The 20,078-nt window shown below is 38.9% G+C and overlaps 1 protein-coding gene across 6 annotated transcripts in view; it reads left to right on the forward strand.

The window, feature by feature from the left end:
- LOC135247811 (CD209 antigen-like protein A) overlaps positions 1-20,078 on the forward strand; it is a 190,285-nt gene that overhangs the window by 23,459 nt on the left and 146,748 nt on the right. For 2 of the 6 annotated variants that reach the window (XM_064321684.1, XM_064321691.1), the window contains one exon: positions 12,618-12,719. The exons of 3 other annotated variants lie outside the window; for them this stretch is intronic. In XM_064321684.1, coding sequence (XP_064177754.1) covers positions 12,618-12,719 — 102 coding nt within the window. Of the gene's footprint in view, positions 1-7,620; positions 7,844-12,617; positions 12,720-20,078 lie in introns of those variants that run through there. One more of the 6 variants, XM_064321688.1, reaches the window with a different exon arrangement.

The raw sequence follows: 20,078 nt of genomic DNA on the forward strand, positions 1-20,078 counted from the left end.
GCGCGCAGGCCTTCCACACTTCCTGCCATCCTTCGTCAGGACCTCGATGCCTGGAGAGATCTTGAAGCACTTGATCTCCTTCTTAGTCCTCCTTTGGTAGGCCTCCTTCTGTCTCTCCTGGGCCTTGTCGACATTGGCTCTCACCTTGATTGGTTCATTTCATAATGTTCTGTAACACATCTATTTTGATACTGGTTGTCTTAAACAGCATGTGACTATATCATAATCACCTTGTCCAAAGCCTCTCCATCTTTCTCAGCCCTTACCTGAATGTACTTTTCCACATCACTCATCTGGAGCAGCAAATTTTTAAATTGCATTGAAAAAATAGAAATACCAATAAAAAACAACTAAACGTACTGGGTATTGATTCTGAAAAGCAGTAAAATGTAACTCCACAAGAGTTCATGCGTTTTACCTTGCTCACCCTTTTGAGTCTGTGGTGAGACACATTGACATATTAACTGTAGTCTTTAAATGAAACTCAACCTGGTGAGAAGAACTGCAGGCTGAGAACCGCAAACCTGTAACTGAGCAGGAAATGCTGTGGTTGTAGGTAAGGGCATGTTGCTTTTCTCGTGCCGTTTGACTCTTATGAAGGATCTTGTTCACTTGACTGAAGCCCATTTATCAGTGGGGTATGGCTCATGATCCAGAGTGTGTTGGTGTGGACTGTGTTTCTCTCAGCTCTCAGCAAGGGAGACACTGTGTCATGGTTCTGTCTTTTTGTTTCTATTTTTTCCTTTTTGGGCCGCCAGGTGGCGGCACTTCTCAGTTTTTGTATTTCTGTTCATTCCCTCATTGGTTTCCCATGTTAATTGTATTATTGTTTTCCATTATTTGTCTTGTTATTTAATCATCGTCCCCACCTGCCTCTCGTTATCCCTTCCCGCTTGTTTAATTATGTATTGAGTTCACCCGTGTCTTGTCTATTTAAGTTCTTTGTCCCCTTGACTCGGGTGCTGGTTCCTTGTGTTCGTTTCTGACTGTATGTATCTGCCCGCGTTGGTCCTGCTTGTGTGTTTCTGTTTGTGTTTCTGCCTGCGTTCCTGCTTGTGTGTATTCTGTCCTGCCCGTATTCTGTCCTGCCTGTGTTCTGTTCTGTTTTTTTCTGTTCTTAAGAATCTTTTTGTGTTTATGGTTTTGCCCCTCGTGGCCTTTTGTTTGTTCCCTGTTTGTAATTTAGTAAAGTCTTTGTTTGAATTTTCCTTTTGGAGTCTCCCGTGTTTTTTTACTCTGCGCCTGGGTCCAACCCCCCGAATCCTGACACTGGAGTGATCTGGGTAACTCAGAACCAGAGGAGACCCGACTCTGGGTTAATGTACTGTAGCTCCCCGCCAGAGGGGTGGGAAATCTAACGGACACATTACAGTGGATAAATACACATTCACAGGAGAATATGGAGAGGATGAAGCAAACCGAACACTTGGCAAGAAACCACCATTGTATATGAATCTTCACAGCATGTATCCATCTCTGCACTTAGTTTTTCCCTCTTTCCTGTACATCTATTAATTACACATGTTAACCTTTGACTGTCCAGTAGTCAGTATGGTGGGAGGGGTCTGAACACCATGCAATCCAGTATAATTACTGACTAGATGCACTGATTCCTTAATTACAATCTGCAGTCATGCAGTGCTGTAACAGGGACACAGAATGGAGACAACACTCACTTGTAGGCAGAAAGCGAGAAGTAGAGCTGTTTCTGTGTCTCATTCAGCCTCTGTGCTTATCTTACAGGTTCGGGTGGAGGGGAGAGCCGGGTGACCACTGCATGAATCATGTAGCACCTATATGCAGACTGTGTAATTACTGTGTCTGCTGAGAATGCATAAACCAATACATATAGCTTTTTTACCAAGACGCCATCTTGAGATTGCCATTCTGCTTAAATAAACATTTTTATGATGATTAATTTTTAAAAAATCAATACACAGAAATGTTTTATTGTGAAGCTTAACATGCACTGTTACTCTCAGTTACCGTGACAGAGGTTGACTAGTATGATGCACTGTGGTTAAATATGTTTAAAAGCAGTGGAGCCACTTTCTAATCTCATCATTTATTTGATAATGCATATAATCATGGGAAAAATGGATTGGAAATGGAAAGTCTTGTCCTGCTATAGTAGCCTAATGAGTTACGAAAAATATGCATTTTTGTATGCTGTAGTATGTAGTAAGGCTATTATAAGTAGTAAGCACTGCATATCTTAATCTTTTTCCTCTTTTAGTTTAAATAAATGAATCAAATAAACCTGTTCAATAAATTGTAGATTTGCATGATTTCCACTTTCTTTGTCTTTTGAAATCTCCAATTTCCTCACATGGCCATGTTTCAGTGATCAGTACACTTTCAACAGTTGAGGCCACAGTGATTTTACCCATCTATTGTGCCAGTGCATCACATTAATGACAATGAAATCACTAGATGATCTACCTCATTAAAAGCCCTGGAATTTGAATATGGGACATTTATTCTTCATAGCACGTATAACTGTCATAAACACATTAAAATAATATATAAAAATGAGTAATCATTGCTTAATAGACATTACACGAGTCCAACTGAGAAAAAATCTTGTCACCATTCTGGTTTGCAGACCCAGCATAGGGCTGGGGTTGGGTTGTAATAAACCCAGCTCAGGGTCAGGGTTGGGCTGTAATGAAACCCAGGTCAGGGTTAGTGTTGGGTTGGGCTGTAATAAAACCCAGCACAGGGTCAAGGTCAGGGTTGGGCTGTAATGAAACCCAGCTCAGGGTTAGGGTTGGGTTGTAATGAAACCCAGCTCAGGGTTAGTGTCAGGGTTGGGGTTGTAATGAAACCCAGCTCAGGGTTAGTGTCAGGGTTGGGGTTGTAATGAAACCCAGCACAGGGTTAGTGTCAGGGTTGGGGTTGTAATGAAACCCAGCACAGGGTTAGTGTCAGGGTTGGGGTTGTAATGAAACCCAGCTCAGGGTTAGTGTTGGGTTGTAATGAAACCCAGCTCAGGGTTAGTGTCAGGGTTGGGGTTGTAATGAAACCCAGCACAGGGTTAGTGTCAGGGTTGGGATTGTAATGAAACCCAGCACATGTTTGTGCACCACTGCGCTAGACAGGAAGCTGCTCAGCTGCAGGCCTCAGGCCCCCTCCACCAGAGGGAGGTGCTTGAGAAGAGAAGAATAGTCCCATCAATAGACGGAGCATGTGTATTATTTTAGTACGAGGAACAGGGTTCATAAGCAGTAATCCAGTGCTCAAATTAAAACACAAGGGGGCAGATATTACAACAGATACCTGCTGGCCAGCTGCATGTATAAGAACACTGCACTTCTTCAAATGAACACTTCTGTGTGACATTTCTGTCGTTGTGGCTTGTTCAGGCAGTAATAATGATAGATTAATTGTTTTGTTTTGCTAATGCTTCTGGCCAAAGAGAAAAGTGGACAAAGCTCACTTCCCTACAGACTGGCTGCAGTGTGTCTGGGGCTGCTGTGTGCTCTTTAATTGGCTGCCACATTAGTCATGTGTGTCCTCTGTGAGTATGAAATACAATATCTGTGTGTTTATAGTATGATACACTGGCAAATCATTCTGTGTAAATGAAATACACTGAAATATGAAGATGAAAACTATACATAGTCTTTGTTCACTTATACTTCATGTCATGAGTCTCAATGTTTTATTCAATCAACTACATTATCCCATCACTTTATTCTTTCCTTAAAAATTAAGCGAGGTTGTTACTGCTAACTTATATTTCCCATTAAGAAATGAAAATGTACATTTGCGTTTGACTAAAGGGGCAGCAATAGCACTTACAGCAAAAACAAAGTACCAACCTGTATGAAACGGAACATCCTACAGTGCTGAGATTGTGACATTTGACTCCTGCAATGATTAGTGATGTGAATGACAAGATAAAATAATCAATTGGTTGTGCCTGTTAAAATCAAATATTCCTATGAGACCTCCAGGTGTTGGAGTACTTCAAGAAAAGCTAAAAGTTAGATTATTATAGCTTGTAATGCACACTCAGTGTAATCACAATTTGGAGACAGGCAACATATATCAAAGTACAATTAAAGTATCAAAAATACAATTAAATTGCTTGTAGTAGCCTATATTTAATTATTAAGATTGAGACTCTATTAACATGCAAGTTCTAAGTTTAAATAATGGTGTTAAAAGGCTGCCAGGTGGCAGCATGAGAATTATACTCACTGAGCACATACCATCTAGATTTATTACACTTTCAATATTCATTCATGCCAAATAAATACAAATAAAATCGCTGCACAACACTAACTATTGTGCACATGGGGGTGACTATTTAAATATTTTGACTGATCCCTATAAGCTAAATAACCGCTCACAGTTTTGCCATAGAAAGACGCTATTTGTACCAGGTGTACAATGGTCTAAATACTGTAGATGCATTATATCCTCTAACAAACTATTTTAAAAATGTTTTGAATGCTGTTGGAAGCCTTGGCTTTTCCCTTAGAACTATGAGAATAGTTCCAGGAGGACGGAGTGTAGCACAGTGGGTATGGAGCTGGGCTTGTAACCGAAAGGTCGCAGGTTCGATTCCCGGGTAAGGACACTGCCGTTGTACCCTTGAGCAAGGTACTTAACCTGCATTGCTTCAGTATATATCCAGCTGTATAAATGGATAGTGATAAAATGCTATGTAAAAAGTTGTGTAAGTCGCTCTGGATAAGAGTGTCTGCTAAATGCCTGTAATGTAATGTAAAAGAATAATAATCAGAATAATAATGCTGGGATGGACGATGTTATCTGCCAGTTGAATTGTTGGCGGGGTGTACACCGCATGTATACTACACTGTTAGGTGCTTTTCAGGGCTTCCCACAGAAATAACAACAAACCGTCTTTACAAACTTTAATCTTTATACCATCGGACCTCATGTAAACACATAGTTCACCTACAGCTTTGAGCTGAGCAATCTCAAAACGTCAGCGTCTTGTCCACCAAGGGGCTTCCGTGAAGGGATCAAAGTTAAGACACCAAATGTTGAACATGGCTAATCTTCCCAATTTGGAATGTCCAATTATCAGCTATATTCATACACAGTCCCATCTGCTGATTAAGCAGAGTGTAGACACACAATTCTCCTCTGAGACATGTGGCATCACCAGCCTGCTTCTCACACTGTAGACCACAGTGCTACTTAGCTCACGTAGTGCAACTGGAGGAAGACCTTTTATATGCTGCTTGGGCATGCAGTCCACATGCACCCAGTGAATCAGTGGGCTGCTAAAAAGCAATGAAACACAGACCCCTACGTGATCGAACTCGCCCGCATTGGTAGCTCCATAGGGCTTTGCAGAGTTGCCCATTGTGTCACCCTTTGGAGCTAAAGGGCCACAGTTGGCACTGGCATGATCTGGATTTGATCCAAGTCTCTCTGCTTCTCTTACAGATTCTGGAGAAGTGGACAGCCAGGTGATCATTTCTGGTTTGACAGTCGGACACAGTACCAAGATGCAGATCGTGCAGTTACTGTGCCTGGTGAGAATGCATGGATGGACACACACTGCTATTTGTACCACTGGTTTATCTGTGAGACTGATGCTCTGCTACACATCAGTAGTTGTTTTAAGTCTTAATAAGAACATCTGCTTAGTGATAATGTTGCAATGTAAAAAATAGACTGTGTGCTCAGTAACAGCTATGCTAATGGAGGATGAGAGACTTATAAACTCATTGCTATCAGAGCAATAGATTAAACACAGCTACTGAACAATGCTAGGAATAAAGCCAGGAATTTCATGTGAGCATAACGCACACTGTGAAAATAAATATTGTGCTTGACTGTGCTGAAAGGGTTCACCTTTACTTTTGCACGTATAGCTTTAAGTGTCATGTAGAAACTGTGTGATTGCTCCATCTGTCTGCCATATTATTTCAGTATACAAACTGACCAGAAGAAAGTGTGTACTAAACATAGTTCACACTTTTTTTTGTACAACTTGTGGAAAACAAGTGTACTGCTTATATCTGTTCACAATCTAACACAAATCTGACTGGTCTGTCACATCTGTTTCAAACGCTTGGGCGTGCCATTTCCTTGACATCAAATGACCCTTCTGAAACTTGTGCTAAAACACCCAGGCTTTCTGCATTTGACCAATGAACATGCGGGTTGTGGTGTGGGGATGGCTGGTTTAAGCAGCCACACCTGCCCTGGGTCAAGCTAATTAGACCTGGCCAATTGGATAATTGGTTAAGAATTAGATAATTGGCCAGGCTAATTGGACCCAGGAACAGGAGTGGCTGCACCTGTGCGTAGTGAGGTAATCACTGCGCACAGGTTAAATCTGCCATCCCCACCCACACCAGGGAGCTCTCTGTCATGACAGGGTTTAAGATCTGCTCATTTGGCTGTACCACCTTGCCAAACCCTCGTAAAATAAATCTGGACTGTTGGAACATCATCTCCCTGTGTCTCTGTGCTGGAAAGCCCCAAGGAAAGCCACTTCGGTGGCCTGTGGCAGGCGTGTTTGCCACACGGGTATCTTAATTAGAATAGCCCAATTCATGAGAATGATTCCCCCCCCAAATGTGTGGCTGTTTACCACAATATAAAAATAGAATTGCTCATCTGCCTGACTTGGCTGGCTAAGCCCCAGGAGCACAGCTTCAGTAATCATCTCTGAGCTACTTGAAGCCATTCACACTGAATCTTCATCATGACTAATAATCTCCTATGAGCAGACCCTCTCAATAGATGGGTTTTGTCATCAGCGCTTTTGACAGATTGGGTCTGCTCTTTTATTACGTTTCTTAAGCTTGTGTTAACCCTGCTGCCCTGCCCAGTGCTGTGTGGAAGTGCCACGTCTCTTGAATCTAGCTTTTTTCTTATTTTTGTGGCTCTTTCTACTCAGTTGTGTCTGGAATTATGGTAGGTCCTCTTATGTACAGATATCACCAATCCCCTTGTCTTGACAACCCACTCCACACTTCACCTTAGTACTCAAACACAAATTATGAAAATTATTTCATAATTGAATGATATCAATTCTCTGCAAAGAGAATCATGTATCTGTGCAGGCTTCTCAACCTGTATGTGGCCCATGCCAAGAGACTTCACCCTTAGAGTGCCACAAAACTCTGTGCAGCTTCGCCACTGGCTCATATGGCTCATACTTGCATGCTGTTGGTGATGCAAAGAAGAAAAAAAAATAATAATCAGCAAACAAATAGACTGCCGTGCCATTTGGCCTTAGAGAACTGCTTCATGCTTTGTGGTGTTCCCTGGCACACTGCATCACTTGTTATTAACCTCCACTTGAGAACAGATTTGAGTGTTCTGTATAAAGTAAATTCATTATCTCATAAAAAACACGTTTTCAACGTACAAAAATGCCAAGTTACTCAAAAGTATTGATATCAAAATGACGCCAAGTTACGGTACTACAAACAATATAGGCTATCTTGCCTCACCGAAATGACATAAGATGTATTTCAAAGCAATGCTACCCAATATTTCCTCAATTCTTTCAAGTCACTTGGCCCTGTGTGTATAAGCATGCACTACATGGACAGGCCAAACATATGTGTGGATGGCTCTCTCACAGTCAAGATTGATTTAATGTCAAGCCCTGACCAGCTTCCTGAATGCAATTTCCTCTTTCTGCTCAAGTACCACAGACCACAGTGACAGAAAATGTATAAAATGAAATACTGGACGGAGCACTAGCAGCAGTTGTCAGAAATGGCAGCATTGGTCTCCAAAGATTCAGAGGGTATATACACTGACCTGGCCAGTCCAGACCAAGATGTGTACAGCACACTGGGCCAGACCTCACTCAACAGCCCAGGAGCTCAGCACAAAGGTAAGAACACCTGCACAGTGTATTAAAGAGCAGCATAATCAAGAGATCATTGTCGCTTTTAAATGAGCTTGTGGAATCTATTTTTTATTACATCAGTAGAACGTAGGGAAAAAAAATAGAATCCACAAATTATTTTAGTAAGAGTTCAATCCTCAAGTGTGAGCTGTGAGCTTGTAGCTCCAAGCTTGCGCCTAGAGCCGAGCTCCCAGCTCCCAGTTTCCTGATCTGAGCTCGTACCTCATAGCTCGCTCATCCCAGCTCCCAGCTCTCAGATCGTACCTATCAGCTCACTCTTGCCCAAAGACCTCTTGTGTTACCGTATATTACATTAATTTGGAGAAATATTAGAACATATCAATTATTGCAATGTGCATCATTGTAAGATGCAAAGGGAGGTTAATGCTGGGGTTAGAAATTTTTATGTTAGAATATAATTTTACTACATATAACTGTCAAGAGACCATTAGAAAATGCTTGTTTGTGTACAGGGGTTAAACAGGGTGTTATTCTTGGTTAGTTTGTGTGGAGCTCTGAATGACTAAGTTACGTGTGGCAGTCTACCCATTTTGCATTTAGGCTTATTTGATATTATAAAATAGAAGTAGGCCTATGGATTTTAATTGTAATTAAATTAATGGATTAAGATAAACAGCTCATATAAATAGCGACACTCATCCGGAAGCATGGACGTGGGGTGGGCATGTAAGTTGCAAAAAACTGGCTGTGGTATACCCAGGTGTTGATGGTGCTACCGCCAAGAGGTAAATATTTTTCTCGACTTGTAGTGGTACCGGGCCAGAGTGTGCACAGTCATAAATGTTGAGCATTGCAATTCAGATTAGTCAATTGAAAACACAAATACACACAAATTTTTAAAGTGTTTATATCTCATTCTTTCTGGTTGTCTGTGACTGTTGGCCCTTATTTTCCATTGACTCAGCTGTCGTATCTATTTTAAACTGTTAAGCGAACAGTTTTCTTGACGTCAAGAAACTTGAATGTGGCAAACCACATAGCGTTTCTTTATTTGAACATTAATCTGCTGGTGTCTGTTAGCATAGCTTGACTTTACCACTCTCCCCCCAAAAGTGTGGCTGTTTGCCCCAATATATACATAGCCTCACTCCTCTGCCTGACTCGGCTGGCTGCTAATGACTATTCTCTTATTTATTTAAGCTTTATTTATACAGGGCAGGTTGACTGTATGTTCTCTCACAGCAATGCCCTGTTTCACACACACTTAGATACCCAACCATACAAATAAATTACATAAAATCAATAGTACAATATAGATAAAAACATAAGTTCAGAAACAGTCGTAGTGACCAATTGCATGAAGTTCTCTGCTTTTTATCACTGATTTAAATTCTCAAAGAGTAACCAGGTCTGTGAGCCGAACCTCCCTCTGTAAGCTATTCCAGGCAGATAGTGCAGAGAAGTTAAAAGCCTTTTTACCTAGCTCAGTACGGACAGTCGGAACCTTCGTTATCAAAGTATCTGTTATCCTTACTGGTATGCATTCTAATTCTGGGTCAAATAACAAGAAAGGTAGCTCAGAAGAATTCACAAAATTGTCTTGTAAATGATAACATACCTGTGGCTAAGTCGATGCATGGATAGGGCGAGCCATCCAAACACTGAGTACAGTGAGCAATGATGAGTGAGGCTTCTACTTGTGATAAATCACAGGGCTCCATGATACACTGTGTCTTATCATGTGAAGACGATAGTAACACAGGTTACCATAATCACAAACTGGCAATAAGGTAGCTTTGACAAACGTACATTTAAAGAGAAACTCGATTTATTTCTAAAGTAAAAACTCAACTTGCGCTTCTTCATCCGATGTTGGAAGTGATAATTAAAAGACCGCTGATCATCAAGAAAGAAACCTAAGTATAGGCTGTTACAGGCTCAATAGATTGGCCTTGTAAAGTGGTAATACTTTGGTTTAATGATATGTAGCCTACATACAGTACTATTCAATAAAACAATAAGCTTGGCTTTTTCAACATCCAGAACAAGTTTCAGGTGGAAAAACGGAGCCTGCACCAGATGTTGCAGTTTCTAAAGAGCCTTATTCAGGGTAGAATTAAAGCAGTATACAGCTGTCAGCATAAAATGAAAAGCAGCATCTGGAACATTTTCACTAAGGCAGTTTATATAGACAGTGAACAAGTCACAGGAGTAGATCTTCAGACTCTTTGAAAGAACATTTGAACCTTCACCCTGCTGACCTAAACATTTTGTCATAGGTCCTCTGACATTCAGATATCACCACTGCCCCTGTCCTGTAAGCCCACTCCTCCACTTCAGTAGTCAAACTGTATACACCAATATTGGTTTAATTGCAGTTTAGACCATAGTAAAATGTTTACTGAAATGTTTACTGTTTAGTGAACCTGTGTTTATACATTAACTGAAATGGCACAACCAAGTACTGAACTGCAGAACTGAGGTTTTTATTTACTGTGCAACTTGTGCATACAAGTCCCAGGAGCAGGATCAGTGATGCACCTCTCTTACCATGTAGGTACACTGTTTATTTATTGCATACCACAGCAATATCAAAAGCAAATCCTGTATTTTGTCTTTAAAATATTTTAAGTTTTGTGTGTCTCAGGCATTGTGAGTGCAGTGATGGGCCCCACTATTTTGATAATGCTTGTGTGTTCCATCTGGAAATGTGTAATCAGCCACCGGTTTCTGTGGACAGGGTGTCCCCTGCTCTTTGCTCAATAGTGACACCCCTGTTCAGATAGGAACCTGCGATCTCTCTGTGCTGGTTGCATAGTTTTCCAGTGCAGAAAATGAATAGCATAGAAATGCTTTTTGGGCTACAATCAGGGGTTAAATTGGGGGTGGACGCGGGTGGACGGCGTCCACCCACCTTTGGTAAATAAATAAATCATTTTGACTGGCAGTTTTACAAATAACTATAACAATCCAGTCCATTTTTTGTATGCTCAAGTCCATGTGTTGCCTCTAACCAGATACTCGCTCAACCAATCAAAAATCCGAAGAAAAAAACTCAGGACGAACAGTCGTCTATATAGACAGGGACAGAAAGAAAAATATCGTTGATTGTCTTGATTGTTTGTAAGCGGACGCGGTAGGTAATTTCATTAACATGTAATATCATCTAGGCTATGCAACGTTTTAAAGAGAGATGAATAAAAATAAGCTATTATTAACGGCAACTTTAATTCCTTGAGCAAAATCATCAGGTTGCTGGTCAGCAACTAAGCTAGAATTAACAGCTATTTCCCCCATAACGTTTTAGTCAGCGGCGACTGGTGAGCTGAAAATTGGTGGGGCGCAAAACTTTCCTTTAAAATAATCATTGATCTCAACCTGTTTTCATTAGTAATTTTTCTTTATTATCAAGCGTGTCAACGATCATACTAATCAAATGGCAAGTAGTCTAACACACAGCGTCTTCATACCGTGTTAGGGGGATTCAATTATAAATTCAATTTATCCCTTAAAAATCTATTTTAATCACTAAGTAGTCTACACTTAACAGACTGGTGTATCTTGTTTGTTATCTACCATGTTAGCTTTCAGAATAACCAGCAAAAACAAAACCAGCAATTCAATTTTGTTGACAATCTACGCATTGCAGATATTTGCCATGAATACGAGTGCGGAGAAAGAAGTGCGGAATGTATCCACAAATAATGTTGATTAAAAATGTGCAGGATTTCATACTGCAAATTAAAATACATGTAGGCTATAAGGTCTAGGCTACTCGATAAAACTGCCTATTTGGGGAGAGCTGGCTATATATGATAGTATAGAGTAGCCTATTTTGTGGATTAATTGTATTGATACTCATTGCTTAGTGATTAAAACTGATTTTTCTAAATCACATTTATCATTTAATCTCCCTAACACAATGTGAAGAAGCTAAGTGTCCATTTCCAATTGATTAGTGAGATGTTTGAATGCTTGTTAATCACTGAAAATTAATTTTAAAAGTTTGAGATCAACGATTAGTTTAAAGGAAAGTTCTGCTCCACACCCATTTTTAGCTCACCAGTCACCACTGGTTTTATTTTGTTTCAATTCGACAGTTTAAGAAAGATGAAAGACAGGAGGAAGAAAGGGAGGACAAAAGAGGATGACGACAGATTATTTTCGGGGATAAAAAAAATTCTCAGTATTAATGACACTCAATGAACTTGAAATATTTTATGTAAAAGCTTGCATCAATAGTATACATTCTTTTTAAAACATTGTTTCCCTTCATTACAATTTTGTGCACGATATATTAAATATACAACTATTTTGAGCTGAGACATTCATTGTACCTTTATTCACCCACCTCCCACGGGATCTCAGGGTCCACCCACCTCCCAAATCCCAATTTAACCCCTGGCTACAATGAAAATAAGGGGTAGCTGACTGCATGCGCTTGTCTGCTGCCTCCTGAATGGACAGAGGCTCAAATCCTGCATACTTGCTTTTCTTCTGAAGAGTTGAACATTTTTTGACCTAATGTAGTCACATAAAATTGAGATCGAAATGGAGTAGGCCCACACTCTTATATTCATTTAAGAGTGCAGACCTGCTGTATTTTTATTTTGTGAATATTTGGTAGTTACGTAGGTGAATATCAGAGTTTGCAGTAGTGGATTTTTATTTGCTGTTGTAAAACTTTACTGCAGTATGTTTGGTTTGAAATTGAAAAAAGACTAGCTACAAGAACAGCTATATAAAACATCAAGGAAATGAAACATTCTGCTTAACTGGTCTGTTTTCTTGACCACAGGGCACAGTGGGCAAAGCTCACATCCCTACAGACGGGCTGCAGTGAGTCTGGGGCTGCTGTGTGCTCTCTTATTGGCTGCCACAGTAGTCCTGTGTGTCCTCTGTGAGTAACTGTCTGTGTATCTTTACTGTGATCCTGGTAAAATGTCATTTTAAAAAACAGATCTGTTCTCTCATTTTACAAATGAATATCATATAGTGGGATTAACTTCTGGGCTTTTGGGCAATCCCCTCTGTTTTCACCCAGCTATTGATGTAGATTCATTTTAAGAAAAATAAATGTTTTTAAGTAATAAATTAGTTACTACATAAGAGCTAATATGTGATGTTGATGCCTTGATCATTGTTGTTCATTATTTTTCTCCAAAATCCATTCAACATTGTAGTCTTTACTGAAATTTGCCGAGAAAACAATTTATATGTAAAAAATCTTACATAATTTATATAATTTGTCACCTATCTATATATACATTTCTTTTCATTCATTTTGTTAAATGTATACTGCAATATTCTTATAAAGCCCAAATAAACAAAAAAATTGTTCATAATTCTCTAAAACTGTGTAAATTAATACATTGACTTAACAACACAAATTAAAAATTCTTAAAAACGTTTTTTCCTAGTTTGCCTAAATGTATTCATTCACAGTTCACAAACTTAACAAATGATGTGGTCAACCTATGGGCTTAAGCTTCTGTTTCCACAGATTAGCACAGTAGTCTGTATCATACTGAGGTGAAATTCTGTAAAACTCCTTAATCGATACTTTTCTCCCTAAAGAATGCATTTTCCCTTGTGTATTAGATACAAGTCTATCAAAGATGCAGGAAAACATTTACTTTTACACTGTTACATATGAAAAGATCATTCTCAGAGTCTGCTGCCTGTTCATTCTGTACAGGCAATGTGTCTAACCGCTGTCCACAGGGCTGGGCACTGTTCTCTTCGAAGTGTTACTACTTCTCTAATGAGACGAAGAGCTGGACAGACAGTCGCAGTGACTGCGAGGAACGGGGAGCTGACCTGGTGATTATAGACAGTGTAAAGGAAAAGGTAAGACTCTGTAAAATCATTGTGAATGATTGTATGGAGATAAAACTGACATGCATTCATAAGAAGCCACTGTAAATGTAATTATGTAATTATATCTCATTTTGTGTTGGTTCTTACAATCTAACGTGTTCAATATTACCACTATGGGTGAATCGCATTTATCAGTGGGGTGTGGTTCATGCTGTAGCTCAGTATCTCACAGATCCAGAAAGTGTCAGTGTGGACTGTTTGTCTCTCAGTGTCTACATCTACAGAGTGAGCAGTGAGGGTCATTCTGTGTTTGTTTTTCAGCGGTTCATCAACAACTAAACACAATACTATACCTGGATTGGACTGAGTTACTCAGCAGCTAAGGGTAACTGGCTCTGGGTGAATGGAACCCCTCTGCAGAAAGGGTAAGAATTCTTACAGAAACAGCACAGGATGAATCATGTATAATTTTAAACAACATCTTGGCAGATCAGAAATATGAATGTTCCTCTGATGGTAGCCAGTCTAAGGTTTGTGTTACTGCAGTGAAATATGTCACTGGGTATGTTTCTGGTTATGATAGTGCATATGTGTACTTTACCCTTTTTATCTTTAATATTGTTCTGTTTGTACGATGAGGCTGATTTAATGAGTACAGTTAATCCAGAATTATCTTCCAACAAGATATATTTCCGCTGTCTGAACTCTCTCATAGATGGCAATAGACAGAGAATGAGAAGGAGTCACTGTATCTCCGTAGGAAACAGCAGAGAAGTAGAGCTTCTGTGTCTCAGTCTTTGCTTCCTTTACAGATTCTGGAGGAGTGGAGAGCCAGGTGTTAAAAATGGATTTGAATGTGCCCTGATTGGCCCTAGGTTGAATGCATGGTATGCTTCTCACTATTCTAATAAGTTTAATTTCATCTGTGAGACTAATGCTCTGCTCCCCTAAACCATTTTTTATCATTGTCTGTTTTTGGTTCTCTCATCTTGTGAGAGGCCATTGACCATGCCAGGTTTGACAGTCAAACACAGGACCAATAAGCAGACCACAATGTTACCGTTTCTGTTGGGAATATATGGAATATACATACTGCTGTCTTTACTAGAAGTGTATCTGTGAGACTAAGCTTTATTAAATGCATTGAAATGACTGTACATGCAGAGTAGATTTAAGCTATTTCATTAGTGGTTCTATGGACATATTGTAAGTATAAAAAATAAAAAACCAATTTGCTCACCAAATTGAAATCCAAAACAGCAGTCACTGCTAAAAAAGCAAATGTTTTCATTGGTCCTCATTTATCAATAATTTTGTAAATATGCACATAAGTTTCCCCGTAAAATTATACAAACTAACAACTGCCGCCGCATTTATCAAACGTTTGGAGGCACTTAGTTTCAGTCGTATCCCCGTGCGTATGTTGATAAATCCCAATCAGTCGTAAATTGGAAGCGTGTTCACGGTCGCCTCATTGTAGCGCACCTCACGCGGTGACAGGGGGTTGGCCAGTGGGGTCATCAACCACTGCTTCAGCGGGTAACCCATGTGTTGGAATGGCATAAGATCTTCTTGTTTGCCTAGTTAAGTCTGCCTCTAAGATGTTGCAGTCTCAATTTAGAAGGGTTCTAGGGAATCGGAACCGATTCATGAGCCACTCGTCATCCTCGGTAAAAAAGTCACACCGGTCCCTGAAAATGCGATCTCGCCAAAGTGCTCTCGCCAAATCCTCCAATAGTGCAAGGTCCGCCATTGCAAGCTTGGACTTAACAGCATTTTGGCCATTTAAATAGTATTTCTCATCAGTTGTTTAAAAAACAAAACTGCAATTATGAAATCATAGCAACTCTTTGTAATGCTATTACTAATTTCAAACATTTTTGTTTTACTTAATTAAAATAGTATTCGCGACCAATTTATGTTAGTTTTTTCATAATTTATATTTCTTTATAATATTTAAATATTTCATAACAAAATACGTAGACAAAGAAGCCCATTTAATGACCAATTTCATCAATAAAAGTAAAAATTCAAGTTAAAAGACGAACTGCGGAATTTACACACACTCTGCGTGTGGTCTCAGGTTTCGTAAATTTCCTTCACACGTCTGAACTAGTTGAACTAAAACTTTGATAAATCCCAGTTTTCACGTGTAAATGTTGGTACGAAGGAATTACGAGAAATTTTGTTCGTATGTTGCGTGATAAATGAGGCCCATTGTGTGAATGTTTGAGCTAATAGAAAGTGCTCTCAGTACCTACTTACTCAGCTGTGTCCTAAAGACATAAGCCACAAGTAAACAAGTGGTATGTGACTCTATGACTTAAATTCAATAAACATTTATCCTCAACTCTGACTTACAAGTAATATCCTTGCTTTATAATCCTTGCTGCAATTGATAGTCAAATTTAAGGACTAATGTTTATTGAATTTAGGCTTATGTGGTTCCTGTGTTACCTTAATCTCAATCTGGCTGTATCACAGAAGCAAGTCCACAAGCTAAGAGTGTGTGTAAATGTTACATTAATACTCATAAATACCAAACTGATAAAGTATTATATTCCATGCATTTTTGAAGACTTTTCAAAGTGTACTAAACTGTGTCATTAAAGTTTTCGTTATTCTGAATGTTAGTTTGCTGCTGAAATATTCTGCTTCAATTTCATCTTTTTCTTCTTTGTAATCATTTGTTTCAATCATTTCCTCATCACTTCAACATGACCAGATCTTACAGGATAATCTGAGAAGTGGTGCAGTTCAGCTACAGTTTCCTAATTTTATTGGCAACCAGCACAACTTTCCTTAGAAGTGGTGACTTTCACACTTTAAAGGAAGTTAAAATAAAAGCTTTACGTAGTATATATAATGCTTTCATAAACTTGACATAATGGCTTCATGCATACGCAAATGTTGTGCTTCATAAAGGGTGGCAAAACATCTTTTACAACATTATGCCAAATGTGACATAACCAACAATATCACCTGGCTAATGGCTAAACATTATAAAGGGTGCATAAAACCTGCTTATGTAGGATCCTAAGCTAACTGTGATATAACTCATGTCACTTGATGTCATGAAACAGTCCAAATCAACCCAACAGAAGTGAGTCCCCTTGAATGCTGTTACAGTTTTACTAAATATACAGTAAATTACACATTTAACAAATTAAACACAGTATGTATACGCGCGCACACGCACGCACACACGCACATTCACACACATACACGCATACACACACTCTCTCTCTCTCAACACACAAAAAGGGAAATTTTTATTCAGCATACATTAAAAATTCTGAATGCTCTGGTAAGTTATGAGTTCATTGCTGGTTTGTATTGTTTCACTTAACCAGCATTACTTTGCCACTCTGACATATCTTTGTACTCATAGTTATGTCAGGTGCACACTTGTGTAATATTACAGTTTTACAATCGCACACATCCTTTTGTCCAATCTGTGGTCACATTTTCAAAACTCTAAACACAATTAGCACAACATCCGTCTGTTGTGGACCATACCATTAACACAATTCATGTTGCTTTCACAGAATATGCAGTCAATTAACACATTTCTAAAATGCTTAAAGTTTCTTTACATACAAGCTTACCCAATACCAAAATTATGGACCTTTCTTGTCTTATTTACAAATGCTTGCACACAGCATGCCAGAAATGAAAACCTAATGTTCAAAACCTTAAATATAGCATAAAGCCTCTACTTCTGTAACAGCAGCTCAAAAGCTATATTGAAACAGCTGATAAGCATTTTGAAACATTGAGAAATGGCTGATTTACTGTAATTGTGTATTTTATTTTTACACATTTGGAACCAAAGGCCATGTGACAATACGGGTGCTGGGACCTAGGCGCAGAGTGGGGGAAAAAAAACACGAAACTCAAAAAGGGAAAATTAACAAAGATTTTACTAACACAAAAAAGGCAAACACAAACAGGGAACAGGCAAGGCCACAAAGGGCAAAACAACAAACTCAAAACATATCAAATGAAACAGAAAACAAGAGGAACTCACAAACATGGGTAGGGCGGAACACGGTCAGGGCAGAACACAGGCAGGCAGAGCACAAGGGCATTACAAACAAACACTTCTCAGGAACAAACACAAACAGGTAAAAAACGCAGGCAGGTACAAAGCACAAGGGAAGGTCAAACAAAACACAAGTCAGGAACAAGGTACAGGCAGGTACGTACGGTTTGCAACAGACAGAATTTGGGAACAAACACAAAGAACCAGCACCCGAGTCAAGGGAACAGAGAACTTAAATAGACAGGGGTAACAAGACACAGGTGAACTCAAAAAACAATCAAACCAGAAGGAGGGGATAAGACACAGGTGGGAACAATGATGGGATAACGAGACAATTGAAACAATCATACAATTAACAGGAGGGGAGCAGGACACAAAACAGAAGTGCCGCCATCTGGCGGCCCAACAAGGGAAACACAGACAGGAACACAGGACCATGACAGGCCATGTATGTTGGATTTTTTGTTGATCACTGGCAGCAATTTCATGTTGCTAATAAAGCTTTTACTGTAGCATTTCTGTCTCTTACTATTTTTTTCTACTACATTCTATAAAGTAAAGATGACTCATTCACTTTTATAGATAGTATGTTGCCAAAAATGCACACATTCGACACTCAACCAAAAAATGTAGAGTGGTTCACAGTAAAAGGAAACTGAATTATAAAAAACAATGGATTTCATATTGTCTATTGTATGCAGGTACAACTGAAACATGAAAAGTAATGCAGTTTTTGTAATGCCATCAACTGTTAGTATTTTGAAAGTCGTTGTGCTATGACTGACTAGATGTTCCTCTTGGATAGAAAACGTGTTAGTGTTTTGACAGAATGATTTGATATTGAGTCGGGTTTGCCGTGTTTTGATAGAGTTAGTGTATGTATAGAAAGTTGTTTTACATTTTGAAATGTATAGTTGGTATTTAAAGAACAAAATGTGGTTTTGAGCAGAAAATTAACTATTTGGCTAATTGTGTGATGTAGGTGTGTTGCTGTGTTAGAAAAAGTAACTTAAGTATAGGTAAACGCTTGTTACCAATTGTAAAAAACTGTAATTTGAGTTAAAATATTGTGAATATTATATGTGAAAGTATATTATTTATGCATCTAGTGTACACGTTTAGAAAGGAAGAAATGCCATTATGTTTATCATTTTTACCATTTCTGTCATTTTTTCTTTTGTACTCATAAACTGAAAAGTAACACCGTTACCTTGTGGCTGAGTGTAAAATAGATGTAAAAAACCAACGATAGGATGAGTGTGATTATCATGAAACATTTGAAACAATGGAAGACAGATATTCAAGAAGAGTGCAAACCATGATAAAATGCAAACACAAACCAACTGAAAGAAGGTCCTCGTTATTATCAGATCACATCTTTTTATTTTTAGAAATACTGTGTTTTCTAAGAAATACTCAGATGTTTACATGATGCTGTTTTATTTGTTGTTTATTGGTGATCACAAAGCTGGCACTTCGACTGCTTGTACATGCTAAGCTGCTACTCAATCCTGGCCCCGGATCTGTAGCATAGCTTTCTATGCTATATATCATGTGTAACATCTGGAGCAGGAGAAAGGAATTTTAATTGTGTTATCGCAGGATCAACAAGATGGAAAACAATCTCAGAAAAGATTGTTCAAATTGATGCGTGATTTCATCATGTCCCATGAGTGTACTCGAAAATATGTAAAACTGGAAAGTTTTAATTAGTGCTCTCATATTGTGACTATAAACCTGTGTAAAACGAATAATCAGACCAGCTGTAATCACAATCTCTTTAGAACTATATTTTCTTTTTTCCATCTTTTGCATTTTTTTCATTTGCATAAAGTTCATGCTCCTTTACTGAACCATTGTTGTTTTCTGTGTCTGATGCTGCAATTATTGTCAGCTCTCCGTTTCCCAATGAGAACTGGAGAACTTGAATCGCTCTCCACTGGTGTGGGGTGTCACTAAACAAACACTTTGAAGCTGCAATGAGTATAGCGATCGCCTACACACATTTGGATGTACAGTGCTGAATTTGGCTGTTTCATTTTGGTTGAGTTCACCTTCTCCCACTGAGGAAGCAAAATAGGGGTGAAGTAGGTGGCCAATGAGATGAGCACACAGAGTGCACCCATCACTCATGGGAGTTGCAGTATCATGTAGTACCACAAATTGATGTAACTATTTCAGATGGCTTTTGTGAAATACAATACATTTTTTAATAGAAAATGCTACTGGAAGGTCACACTGTTGTTAATGCTACTAGGTGTTCTCCTCACACTGTTGAATACTTCTTCAAAATATACACTTCACAGAGTCTGATGCAACTGGATTTATTGCAGGTAATTCAAAGATAACATGCAAGAACCCGGGCTGATCTGCGCATATCAATACAAACACTCT

Source organism: Anguilla rostrata, chromosome 2 (genome assembly GCF_018555375.3).
Source record: "Anguilla rostrata isolate EN2019 chromosome 2, ASM1855537v3, whole genome shotgun sequence".
Taxonomy (NCBI): Eukaryota; Metazoa; Chordata; class Actinopteri; order Anguilliformes; family Anguillidae; genus Anguilla; species Anguilla rostrata.